Genomic DNA, 14,870 nt, shown 5'->3' with positions numbered 1-14,870 from the left:
ATTGAGCTCATGGTACATAAGGCGAAATTATTAGAGGCTCAGATGGTAAGGATTGACAAAAAGTTTGGGAAATGTTCTCTCAGCACTGTTTGCCTTTAAAAAAAAAAGAAAAAAATCGGCCCCAAGATCACTTATAGCCTGGAATTACAATAGAATTGAATGCTGCATTTGGAGAACAATTTTTGGGCATCCCGAATGCGATTTCCATTTTGGCAATTCGGTTTAAATTGGGGACGGTTTCAATGTGGGCACAGGTACAATGGGCTAGTCTTTCCCTCTACTCAAAAATGAATACATCTCCTCCAAATACCCTGTACAACTTAATGGGAAGAAACATGAACCTTTCTCGGACGCTGATCTGACCGAGGGATAGATCAGAACGTATCCTTGATGAGATTGGTCCGTCTCTTGAGAACCTGACTGCCAACCCTATGAAGGTCAAACATGCATTATTCGATATGGACTGGTGAGACCATTGATGACTTCCATTCTTATCCCTCTTTAATCCATCTGATTCATGAACATAGAACCAGAGGTTCTCTTACGAAGGTTATGCTCCAATTTCCAAATAGATCCTATAAGAGGCACCCTCCTTAAGGCTTGATCGCATGTGCTACCCACTATGGAAACTTTAGCGAGGAGATCATTAATCCTGGTGGTTTCAGCCAGTTGCATGTTCTGCTCGGAGAAGTTGGCGACCTTAAAGCATTTGGTTATGGAGTGTGACTCATTAGTCATTGAGAGCAAAATTCATTGAGCCACTGAAAGTGAACTCTATTATGTATCATGAAGAGTGGGCATGGAAACGGTGCCTTAACATCCACACTATCCACGAGGGATTAGCCTTATCAGGTTTTATCAAAACTTTCAACCTGTAGCTTGAATTTACTGCAATCTGTTTTTTTTCATTCTTTTTTTTTGTTTTTTTTTATTAAGGTCTATGATATATGTAATAGACTTATTTCTTTCTTTTTTTACCTTCTATTAGAGATTCTTACCTTCGTTAACATATTTGTGATTAAGTATTTGCTATGTCTTAGTGTTCTAATTTGTGTTTTTTTTTTCTTGTATACTGAAAATTTGCGATTTTAAGTGTCCTGCTGTATTCTTATCAATGCTAATGTTTGATTGGATTTTTGTACGTTTTTTATTTGATTTAGTTTCTTTTTTAAAGGTTTAATTAAACCAAATACAAATAAAAGGAAAAAAAAATAAGCATACTCTTTAAATGTCGGGGATTCAGTAAGCCAATAATGTATACAAATGTTTTAGAGCCTTAAGTGGTTGTCAATTATGTAAATATAGTAATAGCACAACTTATGCATGATAAACTAATGTACTTAGTCTTTGTCCCCTTTCTTGCAGGCACTCACTTAAGAACCTTAATCTGTGTTTGGCTATAGATAAAAGGGACTCTTATTAAGTGCCAGCATGTACTTTAAGTAGTTTGCTGTAAATGGTTTGGGTGAAAATGGATTAAACATTAGAAACGATGCTTTACAGAAATGTGCTCTGTACCTCGGGCTTAAAAGTATTAGACGTATGAGTTTGGATTAAGAAATATGAAGGACCTTGATGAGTCACTGTGGTGAGTAAATTGTGTTTCCTTCACAGGATCCACTTTGCGAGAATGACAACCCCTAATGAGAATATTTAAGAAAATGCAATCTCATTTGCCTTCATCTGAATTGTCAATATGTTATGGATCCTTCCAAAGCATACTTTATAAATGTGAGTGATTAAGTAAATCAATAATGTATTGCAAATATTTTACTTTATTTATTTAGAAACTTAATAAAAAATGTGTTTTGTGATAATTTGTCAATAACATGGTAATGTGTAGTAATTGAAACGGGCGTCCCTGGCTTTGTACCGACACCTGTTGCATGGAGCAAACATAATCTCTTTACGCTCTACCAAAGGCTTTATTAATGTTGCCAAATTTCCAAAATCTGATTTTCTTTAGCTGCTGAAAATGTATAGTTTGCAGGAAATCCAATTATGAACTTATCTATTTCGTTGTCTCTCCAGTCTACAGTAAAACAAGAACACCTCTGACGGCCCATATGATGAATGTGTTCCCCAAGGCTGTGTGTGTGATGTAGCCTCTGTTCTGTCATCTTCCCCAGCTCCTACCTGACCATGCTTTTTGAAGTATTGTTTTGTTTCTGACTGGGGTGCAAAAAATGATAATTACCCCTATCCAGCCCCACACACTTCAAATGAAGCATACGCCAAAAAACACTCTAGTGTACACACCCTAAAAAAAGAAATTACCAGAGATTCACAAGCACACAACTGATAACTATACCAAGCAAACTAAGTGGATTTGTTCACTCCCACACATAGATTCACACACCTGTGCTAGAGGTGATGAACAATATGAAACCTTCTACCTGCGCAGAAAATATCCTGCCCCCTGGTATTATTCTTAAACACAAAGATATATTTGCTCCCATCCTCCGGAGAATAGTGAACGCTTCATTTCATGAGGGCACGATACCTAAAGACCTGAAGAGAGTCACCATCACCCCACTTGTTAAAAAAACGGGACTAGATCCCAAGGATCCCGCAAATCTTCGTCCCATAACTAACTCGAATTTTGTTATCAAACTGTTGGATAAGGTAGCCACACAGCAACTCCAACACTTCATTGAGAACCAGGGGATTCTGCACCAGCAACAATCCGGCTTTAGAGCATCCCACAGCACTGAAACAGCTATGCTAGACTTGCAGAATCAGATGCTGACTATGCTGGACGATAACAAATTGGGGATGCTTATGCTTTTAGACCTTAGTGCAGCGTTTGATTTGGTGGATCACCACCTTCTCATCAAGGCGCTTGGGGAGAATGTGGGCTGCTCGGAGAGAGCCATCGATTGGCTCCTATCCTTTCTCTCCAACCGCCAAGCAAGAGTACATTGGGGTAGCAGTTTCTCCGTCCCATGTGACATCATATTCGGAGTGCCTCAAGGGGCTAGCTTATCCCCAATGCTTTTCAATATATATGCGCACTTTGTGCAGCCTTCTGATGAAGGCCGGAGTGTCATTTACAAATTACGCAGATGACACCCAACTCATATTGGAGTTGGGGGGTAGGGATCATGCCATGGACAGTGAAGTGCTCACCAAGGTTTACAAGTTAATTGACGACTGGATGCAGGCAAACTGGATGTGCCTGAACGACTCTAAAACCGAATTGATGTTGTTTGGCTCCAGTCGTCAGTTGGAAAAACTAGGGGCAGAGTACAGCTCTTTTCAAATTAAAAACGCCATTATCCAGGTGGTTCCCAAGGTGAAGACTCTGGGTATGATGGTCGATTCAGTCGTCGACTCCCACGCCCAGACTAACTTCCTCCAAAAAAACTCAGCATACTATCTCAGGCTTATGAAAGCACTCATACCACTACTTAATGAAGTAAACAGGGCAACGATAGCCAGAGCCATGATTCTCTCACGGCTCGACTATGATAACGCCCTGTTGTTGGGGGCCGCATCCAGGGATCTATCCAGTTGTCAGGTGATCCAGAACAACGCGGTCAGATTAGTAAAAAATCTGAAAAGGAAAGACCATGTTACTGAAGAGAGGCGTGCTCTGCACTGGCTCAGAGTAGAAGAGCGCATCAAGTTCAAAACTCTCTGCCTGGTACATAAGTGCCTTTATGGCACAGCGCCTGCATACTTGAAAACACACATAGTGCCCTACAACCCCAGCAGAAACCTACGCTCGGGTGGAAAATGCCTCCTGCATGTGCCCAGGTTTAAGCTAAAAACAGGGCTGGGCAGATCCTTTCTTGTGCTAGCTCCTAAACTGTGGAACAGCGTTCCCGAATCCCTTAGGTCTGAAGTTAATCACTCTGCTTTTAGGAAGATGCTGAAGACACACCTTTTAGATGAGATCTTAGACGTAGGACTTTCCTTAGAGACCTCGCAACGCAATAGTACTTGTACCCATTGTCCGTATCATACGTGTTGTTCGTCGTGCAGTACCGGTGTTTTATGTACAAGCGCCCTGATGCCCTCGGGCTACCGGCGCTATACAAAAATCAAATGCATACATACATACATACACCTACATGTTTAAATCGGGGCATACACACAAATCCAAACATTCAATGTGTATGTTTTTATAGTTTGCCAGTAATACACCTATACCCAAAGATGCACACACTCGCACATCTCAGTGGCTTAGAACAAATGGCTACTGTGATGGGGCTTTATTTACGTACCTAATAGGGTTGCATCATGCCTGCCCTTCTGGCAAAACAAGCGTCTATACCCGAATATTATTTTCACAGCGCAAATGGAAAAGTATCAACGGCTGATATCTGCACTTGAAGACTCAGGAGATGAAATACAGTATCTCGAGTCATCCCCCTTCACCACTGACATGCTAAATTGTGTCGTCCAGTTTCATATTTTTCGAGAAATGCTGCATCAATTTAGCTTGTCTTGACCAGTCAGTTGGAAAAATGAAACTCCACCTATGTAATTTGCTAATTGCTTTTCATAGATTGTACCTTATAAAACAACTATACATTAATACATTCCTTGTGGCTAGCAGAATAAAATAAAATATTTGGCACAATTTCTTTTTTTTTTTTCAAGGATACTAGGGAGTTGCAGGTCAGAATCAGGAGACGGACAAGCAAGCGTGATTTTCAAAAGTGTTTGCTCTTAGGAGTCGAAAGACCTAATCTTTCCCCAAGTCTGTGATACTAAAACCTAATCTATACAAAGGAAGGTAAAAGGGGTGCTTGTCAGTATGTCAAGATAGTCAAACACGTGAAGTCTTCTGTTCAGAAATCCTATTCCTAACCTGCTTTCTCTTTACAGTGCTCCAAAGAAAATGCAAAAACAACCAAGATATACTATGGGCCTTTGTCAAGGGAAAGAGTTGGCTGCTTGCTTCTGACCACCACCCTTGTCTCTTTATCATAGGCGCTTACCTATGTTCACAGTCCAAAACAATTTAGTTCATGAACGGCTAGAGTGCCATTTCGGGGTTCCAGCCGGATCTCTGGTCCACCTGAAACATTTGTGTCTCAGTCCTTCTCCCTGCTGGGGGAGACTCATATTTCCCCTTCCTTTAGTCTGGCTTTCTTGCCATCTTTTCCTCCCCCAGTCTGGGTTTCACTCTTGCGCTTTTCCCACACTTGGCTCCTTCGTTCTTTTTTGCACACCGGGGCTTCTATCTAGCTCTTACTTCCCTGGTTCGGTTGGTTCTTTCACCCACACCAGGCTTCTTTCTGCCCCTCGGGCTATGAAGACCGACTGCCTCTCGTTTCGCCGCAAAGTTGCTTATGTGACTCCAACTGGAGTCTACGGCGGTGGGCGTCTCCGCCTGGTTACCCACTGGATTTGTCCTGTAGATTGTTTGCGGCTCATCCTCTTCCAGGCTCTGCTGAGGTATTCTGTCCTTGCTCAGGCTGCCACAACCCGTGGCTCCGGTTTCTTGCCTGCCGGGCTGCACTCTCCTAGTGCAGACCTCCTGTTGCGACGCCACATCAGGCATTCTCTCAACAAGCGTCTGAATATGTGCTGTTGCAGAAATACACTCTGTGGGTTACGTGGATACTCCTTCCTGATTGGTTCCTCCTGATGCAACTTCAGGAGGCTGGTTTTTGGTGGTTCTACTATTTTGCCTGAAGAGGATGAAAAGCTGTTTGGTTCAGAAGCTCTGCCAGACATTGCTAAAGGGTTCTAGGACTCCTTCGTTTCTGCATACCCCACACAAGCATTACTCTCTAGGGGTAAAGGATGGTGACTTGAGTCTCTTTGCATTCCCCTGTCCCTTAACGGGCAGTCACCTCCAGAGGGATTACACTTACCCTGTCCCCTAGGGGGTGTTGAGCGTAGCAGGCTCACCACCCTACTCCCAAAGGGAGTTGTTCCTTCCTTTGGAGAGAGGTGAACAATTACCTGGATTTGTCACATAACCCTCCCCCTCCCTTTTGATTCAGGCCCTCCTCTAGTTGTCCACAAGGTAACGCTGAGGTAATCCACATTTTCTTGGTCTTTGGCCTTTCTATGCTCGATTGTGAAACAGAAAGAATGGAAGTCTAAAAACCACCTTGTTCCCCTTTAGTTGGTGTCTTTTCGCAGATGCGTCCAGGTTAATGAGGCGCAATGTTTGTGATGAGCCCAGACTTCCTGCCAGTCAGGTGTGCCTAAAACTGGTGAATGCCCTTTTGATGGCTAGGGCTTCCAACTCCACACAGCTGCATAATTTTGTTCCTGCAGAAATAATTTCTGACTGTACAAAACCGGGTGGTGGTCTTGCTGCAACTAGGACAGGACAGCACCTAAGCCTACCTTGTATTAAAGTCTGGCATTTTAAGAACCTGATCACTGCAAAGGACCACCTTTAGGGCGTCGCTATTCTGGTCAAAGTTGGTGATGATGCATAGGATAACTATTTAATACATCTAGTTTAGTCTTCAGAAATCTATGTAGAATCTCCATGAATTCTCACGTTTTGCAACGAGAACGATGGTGGAAGACCAAGGATTTTCCGATGGCTCTATTACCCAGGAATAGGTGAAGGAGAGGAGAGTGTGCACAACCTAGCCATTGAATCCTTATTTTTCAGTTGTAGTATCTTAATAATTTTGCATGGGCTGCAAACCCACCAGTAATGTGCCTCCGTGAAATGGCACTGTGAATATTAGCAAGAATGAGCACTCGCGAGTACCACTATCATGTGGTATTGATTCTCAATTAAATATTTGATGAAAAATCATAACTGGGACTATATGGTTCATTAAGTATAAACATTGAGAATCGATGCCACATGATAGTGGTACTCAGGAGTGCAGCCCACACCGCTGGCTTCACGGCCACGGTCTATTACCCCAAGTGTCAGCATTTCCTCTTTCTTCTGCTATGGTCTGTCTTCAGCCCTCGGTTAGTTTTACAAACTACCCTAATCCCAATCGAATGGAAGACATTTGTAACTCTCCCCGGTTCCTCCAAAAAAACATCTGGGAACTGCACCAATATGCCCTGAAGGGTCACCTATTGCTTCCTACAAAGATTGTCAAGAATTAGGTTAGGCTGTTAGGCATCCTCTGGCTGGAACGTAGCCATAGTTCTGTTGCTTCCAATAGTTGGGATACAGAATTCACAGGAGGGGTGGCTGCAATAATACTGTGAGTTATCACCTTGTAATGTTGTCAAGTAATCCCCAGCATTGGCTTGCTGCAAATCACTGTCACTCGAATAGAGTCCTTATCTGCCTGCCTGCCAGCCCGTGTCCGCATTCAAAATCCCAGGATGTCTCTCAAAATGTTTCTGAATAACTGCCTAGCACAACCACTCACATTGCTTTTTTTATGACCTCTCGCTGCCACTCAAAAAGAAAATACCTCCCATCTAAATCCACCCACACCATCTGACCTGCTCAGTATTTTTTCCTATTGAAAATAACTGTCCTGCTAAACTACAAATGTAACATCTCTTCCTTTTGCTTCCTGCGCACACAATGGCCTTCATTGAACAGAGCCACATGCCTTTCAAATTTGGATTCAGAACATTTATTTCCATGTAAACTAAGTTGCACTCAAAGTTAAGGATATGGGATTCAGTTTGTTAAATGGGATTCATTGAGTTAGTATGTTAATGTATATTAGTTATTAAGTTAAGTGCAAATTCAGTCAAATGGAATATTATCCTGACATGAAACCATTTTAACGCATGCTCTGCATTTCTGAACTATATACAGCTCATTTGGTGCTTGCCTGTTGCATTGGCAATCTATGGCTTGTGCATATGTTTGTATGTCTGGTTCTCTATAGGCCCACGCTAAAACTACATGTGCATGCTAAGCTAATAAACCCCTGTAACTCACAGCCCCAGAATTATTGAGACCCGCCCCCCCGTTGGCCCCCAGCTACTCCTACATATGCCCTCCTTTTTTTACTGCTGGGATCCAGGTCATCACTGTAGGAAAAACCTCAAATGCTTTAAAATGCATGTGTTGCTCCCAATTGAATTTTCTCCATCGCCATCCAAACCAGGATCAACATTTTCATCTTAATGATAACAATTAACCAGATCAAGATAAATATCATTGGAACCGTCAAGATCACTAAACCTCTTTCAACCCATGTCCCCCAATTGAACCTATCTGCTTCTATCAAACCTAGACTGCTCACCGTAATATTATCCTTATTCAGATTCAGTCTAACTGTATGTACACTTTTATGCTTCCACAAGAATTCAATATCTGGATCAAGGGGAAACCTATTTTTTGGATAAAACTCAATGTTTTCCATCTTCCCCTCCCACAAATCGCCATCAGCATGAAGTAGGGTCAGTCCACCTACTGACACCACTGTATTCTTAGGGACAGATATGTTAATGTTAAAGGATGTTTGTACCATGCACTATCACCACCAGAGTGGTCCCCTGGCGCTCTGGTAGATCTGAAAAGGAAAAAGGGGGTCGGAGGTTGAAGTTAGTGGTAACAAGCGGGTTCAGTGCAAGAGAGCAGTGATGTGCTGTTGGCAGCTTCAGTTCGTTTAACACCGTTTGCTGAGTTTGGGGGTGCTTTACCGTTAGGTAGCCGTTGTGTGCTGATGTGTGGTTTGTTTTTGTTGCTGTGTAGTGAAGTTTGTGTGGTTTGTTGTGTTTTAGGGTTGTGGTTGTGTTTGGTTAGAGTTTGAGAGGTGTATGCAGAGGGGTTAGATTGTTAGTGGGTTGATTATTGGCCTTGCTATATAGAGGTGATATTTGTTAAATTCCCATATTCTTTCTAGGTGTGGCTTTTGAATATCTCTGCATTTCTATCTAAATTTGGCCCTGGCTAACATTCACACTCCTGTCTACTTATGACTCATGCCAATATTCACCATTATATCCAGATGTGGCACTGACCTACCTTCAAAACCTGTCTAGACGCGAATCAAGCTGGTATTAATAATTCTAATCTAAAGATGGCATTGTCAACATTTCCAGTGCTAACATTCGCTATTCTATCTAGAAGTGGCACTGGCCGACATTCACAATCCTGTCTAGATGTGGCGCAGGCTAATGTTCGCCATTCTAACTAAATGTGGTACTTGCTATCATTCACAACCCTGTCTGGGTCCGGCACGGCCAATGTTAACGACTCTAGCCAAATGTGGCTCTTGCCATCATTCACAATTCTGTCTGGTGCAGCGCAGGTTAACGTTCACAATTCAATCTAAATGTGGTATTTGCTAACATTCACAATTCTAAGTATGGCACTTGGTAGTGTTCATGGAGTGGGTAAGGTTGTTGGATAGTATTGGGCATGTATGCTAATTTCTGTCCTTATGAGGTTGTTGCTTGTCTTCTATTCCACCTAGCGTCGTCTCTCTTGTTGTAGAAGTTTCCCTTAGTTGGTTCTGGGTGTTGCCTATGCCATCATAAATTCTGTCAATCTGTTCTTTGTGTTTCCTGTTTGATTGTTTAGTTTCAATTTAGTTCCGAGGTGTTGAAGAGCCAGGTTTTTAGAAGTTTAGAATTGTAGGTGGTCTTTGGTGTTGCTTATTTCCTTCGGGATGTTCCAGGTTTTTGCAGCCAGGTGGGAGAAAGAGGAGCCCACTAGTTTTTTCTTGATGTACGGTTTTGGTTCCAGGTGGATTTTATTGCTTGATCTGAGAAGTCTTGTTTGCTTATAGATTATTTTCTTTTGTAGGAATTCAGCTCCCTGTCCGCTAATTGCCCTGTGTGTTATGCACATCGTTTTGAACATGATATGATGTTTGATTGGGAGCCAGTGTATTACTTTTAGTGCTGGAGTGATGTGGTTTCTTCTGGATAGTTTGAGGAGGAGGCTGGCTGCTGCATTTTGGATGTGTTGTAGTTTCTTCAGGAGATATTCTGGCATCCCGAGGTAGAGGCTGTTTGCGTTGTCGATTCTTGACATGAGGGCGATGATTTTAAGAGTTTTGTGGGTGAAGGAGAGGTAAGGTAGGATTCTTGTGTGAAGGAGGAAGAAGCATTTCTCGATTATTGCGTTTATTTGTGGTTCGAAGGTTAGGGCGTTGTCTATTATGACTCCCATACTTATTTTCTACCTTAGATGGTGTGGGCGCAGTTCCCATTTCCGTCGGCCAGGGAATGTAGGTGGTGTTCTCTTGGTTTTTGGATATAATCATGATTTCTGTCTTTCCTGGGTTGCTTTTCAAGTTAGCATTAGAGTCCAAGACTTCCTTTAGACTTTCTATTAGGGTTGAGTGATCGGCTTGAGTATCTTCGATTTTGTATATGATTTAAATGTCGCCTGCGTAGTTGTAGCATCTAATGTTGTATTTTTTGAAGATCCTGATTACTGGGGTCTGGTAGATGTTGAAGTATAGTGGTGATGGTGAGGATCCCTGTGGTACTCCAGTTAACTCGTGGAGTAGATTTGAAGGGTTTTATCCATAAGCTTTCTGTTCTGTCTGCTAGGAATTATTTACTCCAGAGCAGTGCCATGTACGTTATACCTATTTTTTCCAATCTTTTGGTTAGGGTGTCATGACTTACTGTGTTGAAGGCTGCGGAGAGGTCGAGTAGAATCAGAGCCGAGGTTGTGTAGGAGTCTGCGTTTGTTTTTAGGTCGCCCCAGATAGATACTAGTGCCGATTCTGTTTCTCTTGCGGTGCTGAAGCCCAGTTGTGCTTGGTCTAGCAAGTGTTGTTCTCCTACATGTTCTTGGGTTAATTTGTATACGTAAGTTTCTAGGAGTTTTGCCGGGTAGAGAATGTTTGAAATTGGTCTGTCGTTGGAAAGGTCTTCCATGTGGCCACTTGTGCATTTTGATAAGTGGCTTAATCTATGTTGATTTGAAGGATCGTGGTACAGTTCCTTTCGTGAGTGAAAGATTTAAGAGGATTCTGTAGTGTTCTGATGGCGTTCCTTGTGCAAGGATTGATTTGTACATGTCGGGGGGGGGGGGGGGAGGGAGGGGCAGGGATTCACGGGTGATCCCTCTTTCTTGATGTGTTTTACCAGCTTGTCGAATGCCTCTGCTGATATTTCAGGAAGGTTTTGAATTTGTGCTGTGGCTCCTCGTCAGGTCCGGTTAATTGAGCGGTAGGCTTGGTTGGTCTGTTTTGTATGATTTGTCGAATGTCGTTGATTTTGTTCTTGAAAGTCGTTGCACAGTTCTCTGAGGGAGTTAATAATTTAGCACTTATATAGTGCTACAAACCATCAGGTATCTGAGTGCTGCTTATTATTACCCACAGTGTGTGGTGCTCATTTGTTGACCTCGGAAGGATGAAAGGCTGAGTTTGGCCCTGCCGGGATTCAAACCTGCGTCAGCAGGCTCTGCACAGATGTCAAAGCAAACGCTCTACTGGCTGTGCTATCGGACCGGCGGGTTGGAGTGTTGTCGCAACCAGGTGGGTTTCTGATTTTTTTTTTTTTTTTTTTTTTTTTTATGATGTTGAACATTTCTTTTTGTGTTGGTGGCAATGGTGATTCTGTCCTCGTAATGCCTTCTCTTTGCCTTTTCAATTTCCTTCTTGTATGATCAGATTTGTTTCTGGAATTGTGTTTTCTTGTCTTGGTTGTATTCTTTCCTCCATTCCAATTCCCGTTTCTTGTTCTTTTTCATGGTGCTTAATAGTGGGGTGAACCATTTTGCCATTGCTCTTTTTCTTGAGAGGTTAAATGGTTTTTCCGGGGCAATGTTTTCGATTGTATCAGCAATCCATTTCTGGAATAGCTCCACTTTCCTGTCTAGGTCTGCCTTCTCCAGTTCTGCTGCTAAACCTTTGGTCATCTCCAGTTGTTCCATTAGGTTGCTTGCTTTGACGGCTTTCCAGTTTCTTTTTGTGGTGGTTGTGAGCTTGAGGGGCTGCATGCTGATTTGAGTTGGTAGTGTGATCATGAATGGGATGATAAGATGGTCCCTCCAAAGTATTTCTATTGGTGGTGCTGCAGTGATGTTTTTTCTTGGCGACGATTGCGTCAAAGGTGTGTCCTGCCGGGTGGGTTGCCCCTTTGACCAACTGTTGTAATTTAATGGTTGTTAGCTTCCCAATTAGTGAGTTTTGAGAGTTGGCGTGTTTTTCTTCGAACCAAATGTTGAAGTCCCTCAGGATTATTAGATGTTCATGCTCGATGGCTATGTTGGTGATATGGCTTCTATGAAGTTGTCCACAAAGGTTGCATCGTATTTCGGTGGTCTGTAAACCAGTATGAATTTGATGTTTGTTTTGGGATTCGCTGATAGGTGTATGACCACGGTTTCACATTTGATAAGAGGTTTGTCTGTTTTTACTTTCGGATGTTCTTTGAATGCTATTGCGAAGCCTCCTCCTTTTTTATTTTTCCTGTTTACCTGAAGGCATTTGAAGTTGGTGGGGAGGCAGCTTTGGTGTGTGATTTTGTAGTTGTCATCCAGCCATGTTTCTGTGATGAATAGGATGTCCATGCCGTTGTCGTAGAGAAGGTTAAAGATCTCTGCTGAGTGTTTTGACATGGATCTTGTGTTTATTAGGTTGCAGTGTATTTTAAAGGTGCAGTTTGCTTTGTGCTTTAATGTCTGCGTTGTCTTCCTACTGGTGTTAAGGTTTCTTCCCAGGTTGAGATGTTGGTACAATTGTGTCGTCGAAACGTTCTTCTAGGTTCAGTCTTTGCTTTTTGTTTTCATCAGGCTACTCTTCTAAATTTTGTGGCTGTTGAACAGAAGGTCCTCTTGTTTTGGTGATGTAAGGTGTAAGTGCGTCGATTATGTTCTTGTTGTTTCTAGCTTTCTCAATTCTTCTTCTGCGTGGGTGCTTGGTTGTCAGTCGTTCTTGATTTGTACATTGGGTTGGCTCGTTCTGTTGAGTGTTTATTTGCGAGGTAAGGAGTTGGGTAAAGGGATTTCTCTTCTCTCGGTGTTGGTTCTGTTGTCGTTCCAGTCTGTGGGAGTGTGTTCTGCAGTTGTGAGTTTTCCGGTAGTGTTCAGGTGGGTTTGTTCTTTCTGCTCTTTGTCTTTCCTTTGGTCCAGTCTGTTTGCGTGGCATTTTGAGCTTGAGTGTTTTTCGTTGTTTTTTTCTTCAGTTCGTTGTTGCAGAGTTGGTCTTTTTGCTTTTGGTCCGCTGTTTGGTGGTGTTGGACTGGGTGTGGGGGATTGTCGGGTACAAGCTTGGACTCTGTCCGTTGGGGTGGTCTAGTCAGGTGATATTGCTGGGGCAGTTCAGTCGTTGTCTCTAGTTAGGGTTGTCCGGTTGGGGAGGTCTACTAGGGTTATATCGCTGGGATATTCCAGTGGCTGTCCCTACTGTGGGTCTCCTAGGAAGAGGCTTACTGCAGTAAACAAATCTTTGTGGTGTGAAGCAGGGTACAGCTAATAACTACAGTATTGTCCTAGAGGGCACAAACTGATAGCCACAGTGCTATCCTAGGGGGCACAAGCTAATAATCAGTGCTATTTCATAGTGGTGTTTTCTAGATGTGATATCGGTCAATGTGTGCTAATCTCTGTAGTGCTCAGTTTAACAATCAATCACAGTATTATCCTGAGGATAAGGCAATAATCACAGTACTATTCTAGAGGGCACAAGCTAATAATCACAGTGCTATTCTACAGTGGTGCTTTCTAGATGTGAATCGGGTCAATGTTTGCTAATCTCAGGGTAGGGCACAGTCTAAAAATCACAGTATTATCTTAGGGAACAAGTCAATGATCACCGTAGTATCCTAGAGGGCGCAAGCTAAAAATCACAGTACTATCCTTGCCGACATAAGCTAATAATCACAGTACTATCCTAGAAGGTGCAAGCAAGCTAACCATCACAGTACTATCCTAGAGGGTACAAGCTGACAATCACAGTGCTGTTCTGTAGTGGTGCTTTTTAGATGTGAATCATGTCAATGTGTGCCAATCTCTAAGGGTAGAGCATAGTCTAACAGTCACCGTGTTATTCTAAGGAACAAGCCAATAATCACAGTAGTATCCTAGAGGGCACCAGCTAATCATCAGTCTGTTCCTAGAGGGAAAGTCTAATCAGTTATCCCAGAGGACACAAGCTGATAATCGCAGTGGTATCCTACAGGGCGCAAACTTTTAATCATAGTACTAACCCCGAGAGTACAAGCTAATAATCACAGTACTATCCTGGAAGGTGCACATTAATATTCACAGTACTTTTGCAGAGCAGTGTTTTCTAGATGTGAATCAGGTCAGGTTGAGCTAATATGTAAGAGTAGGGTGCCGTCTAGCAATCGCAGTATTATTCTAGATGATACAAGCTAATAATCAGTGGTATCCCAGAGGACACCAACTAATAATCACAATACTATACTAGAAGGTGCAAGCTAATAATCACAGTACTGTCCTAGAGGGATGATAATCAGAGTTTAAAAAAAAAATTGTATATTGTTTAATCAACCGTTACAAACATTTTACTCGAATAGAGGAAAACGAAAAAGCTATTCATTTACAAGAAAAAGAATCCATCCATCATATAACTTAGGTTATTTACATTCATTAAAAAGAAAGAAGATTAAAAAAATTCCTATAACGGGAACCACAATCAGTAGCAGATCTCCACAAGATAATAAACAAGAACAGGAAACCATAAAAAAAGAGAAGTTAAATAAACTTGTTACATGTAAATGTAAAAACACATAAACCCAACTTAAAATTGTCTAAGGCAGTAAGTCTAAGGCCTTTTAGGAACCCAGATATTGCTAAGCCCTCGAGTATTTTGTACATTTAGGCAGCATTTCCAAACTAAGTCAGTAGAGGAGCATAGGTGAGACTCCCTCCAAGGCCCCAAAAAAGTGTTCCTCATGTAAACCAGTTGTACGCAGCTTAAAATAAGATGTTTTGCGGTTTCCTGCTCGGAATGACAAAATCTACAGAAGGTTTCCTCTGTGTTTACTAGCTTTCTTTTAAATAGTGTCATTAGTCGGGAGAC

At 42.2% G+C, this 14,870-nt stretch overlaps 1 protein-coding gene across 1 annotated transcript in view; it reads left to right on the top strand.

The window, feature by feature from the left end:
* Window positions 1–1,825, top strand: part of LOC138453136 (serine/threonine-protein kinase pdik1l-like) — a 476,483-nt gene extending 474,658 nt beyond the window's left edge. The window contains exon 4 of the mRNA XM_069605690.1: window positions 1,615–1,825. Coding sequence (XP_069461791.1) covers window positions 1,615–1,644 — 30 coding nt within the window. The 3' untranslated portion in view covers window positions 1,645–1,825. The remainder of the gene's footprint in view (window positions 1–1,614) is intronic.
* Window positions 1,826–14,870: the final 13,045 nt, after the last annotated feature.

The sequence above is a fragment of the Ambystoma mexicanum genome, chromosome 4p (genome assembly GCF_040938575.1).
Source record: "Ambystoma mexicanum isolate Mex_15411 chromosome 4p, UKY_AmexF1_1, whole genome shotgun sequence".
NCBI classification, from domain to species: Eukaryota; Metazoa; Chordata; class Amphibia; order Caudata; family Ambystomatidae; genus Ambystoma; species Ambystoma mexicanum.
This window is presented reverse-complemented; position numbering and strand designations above follow the sequence as displayed.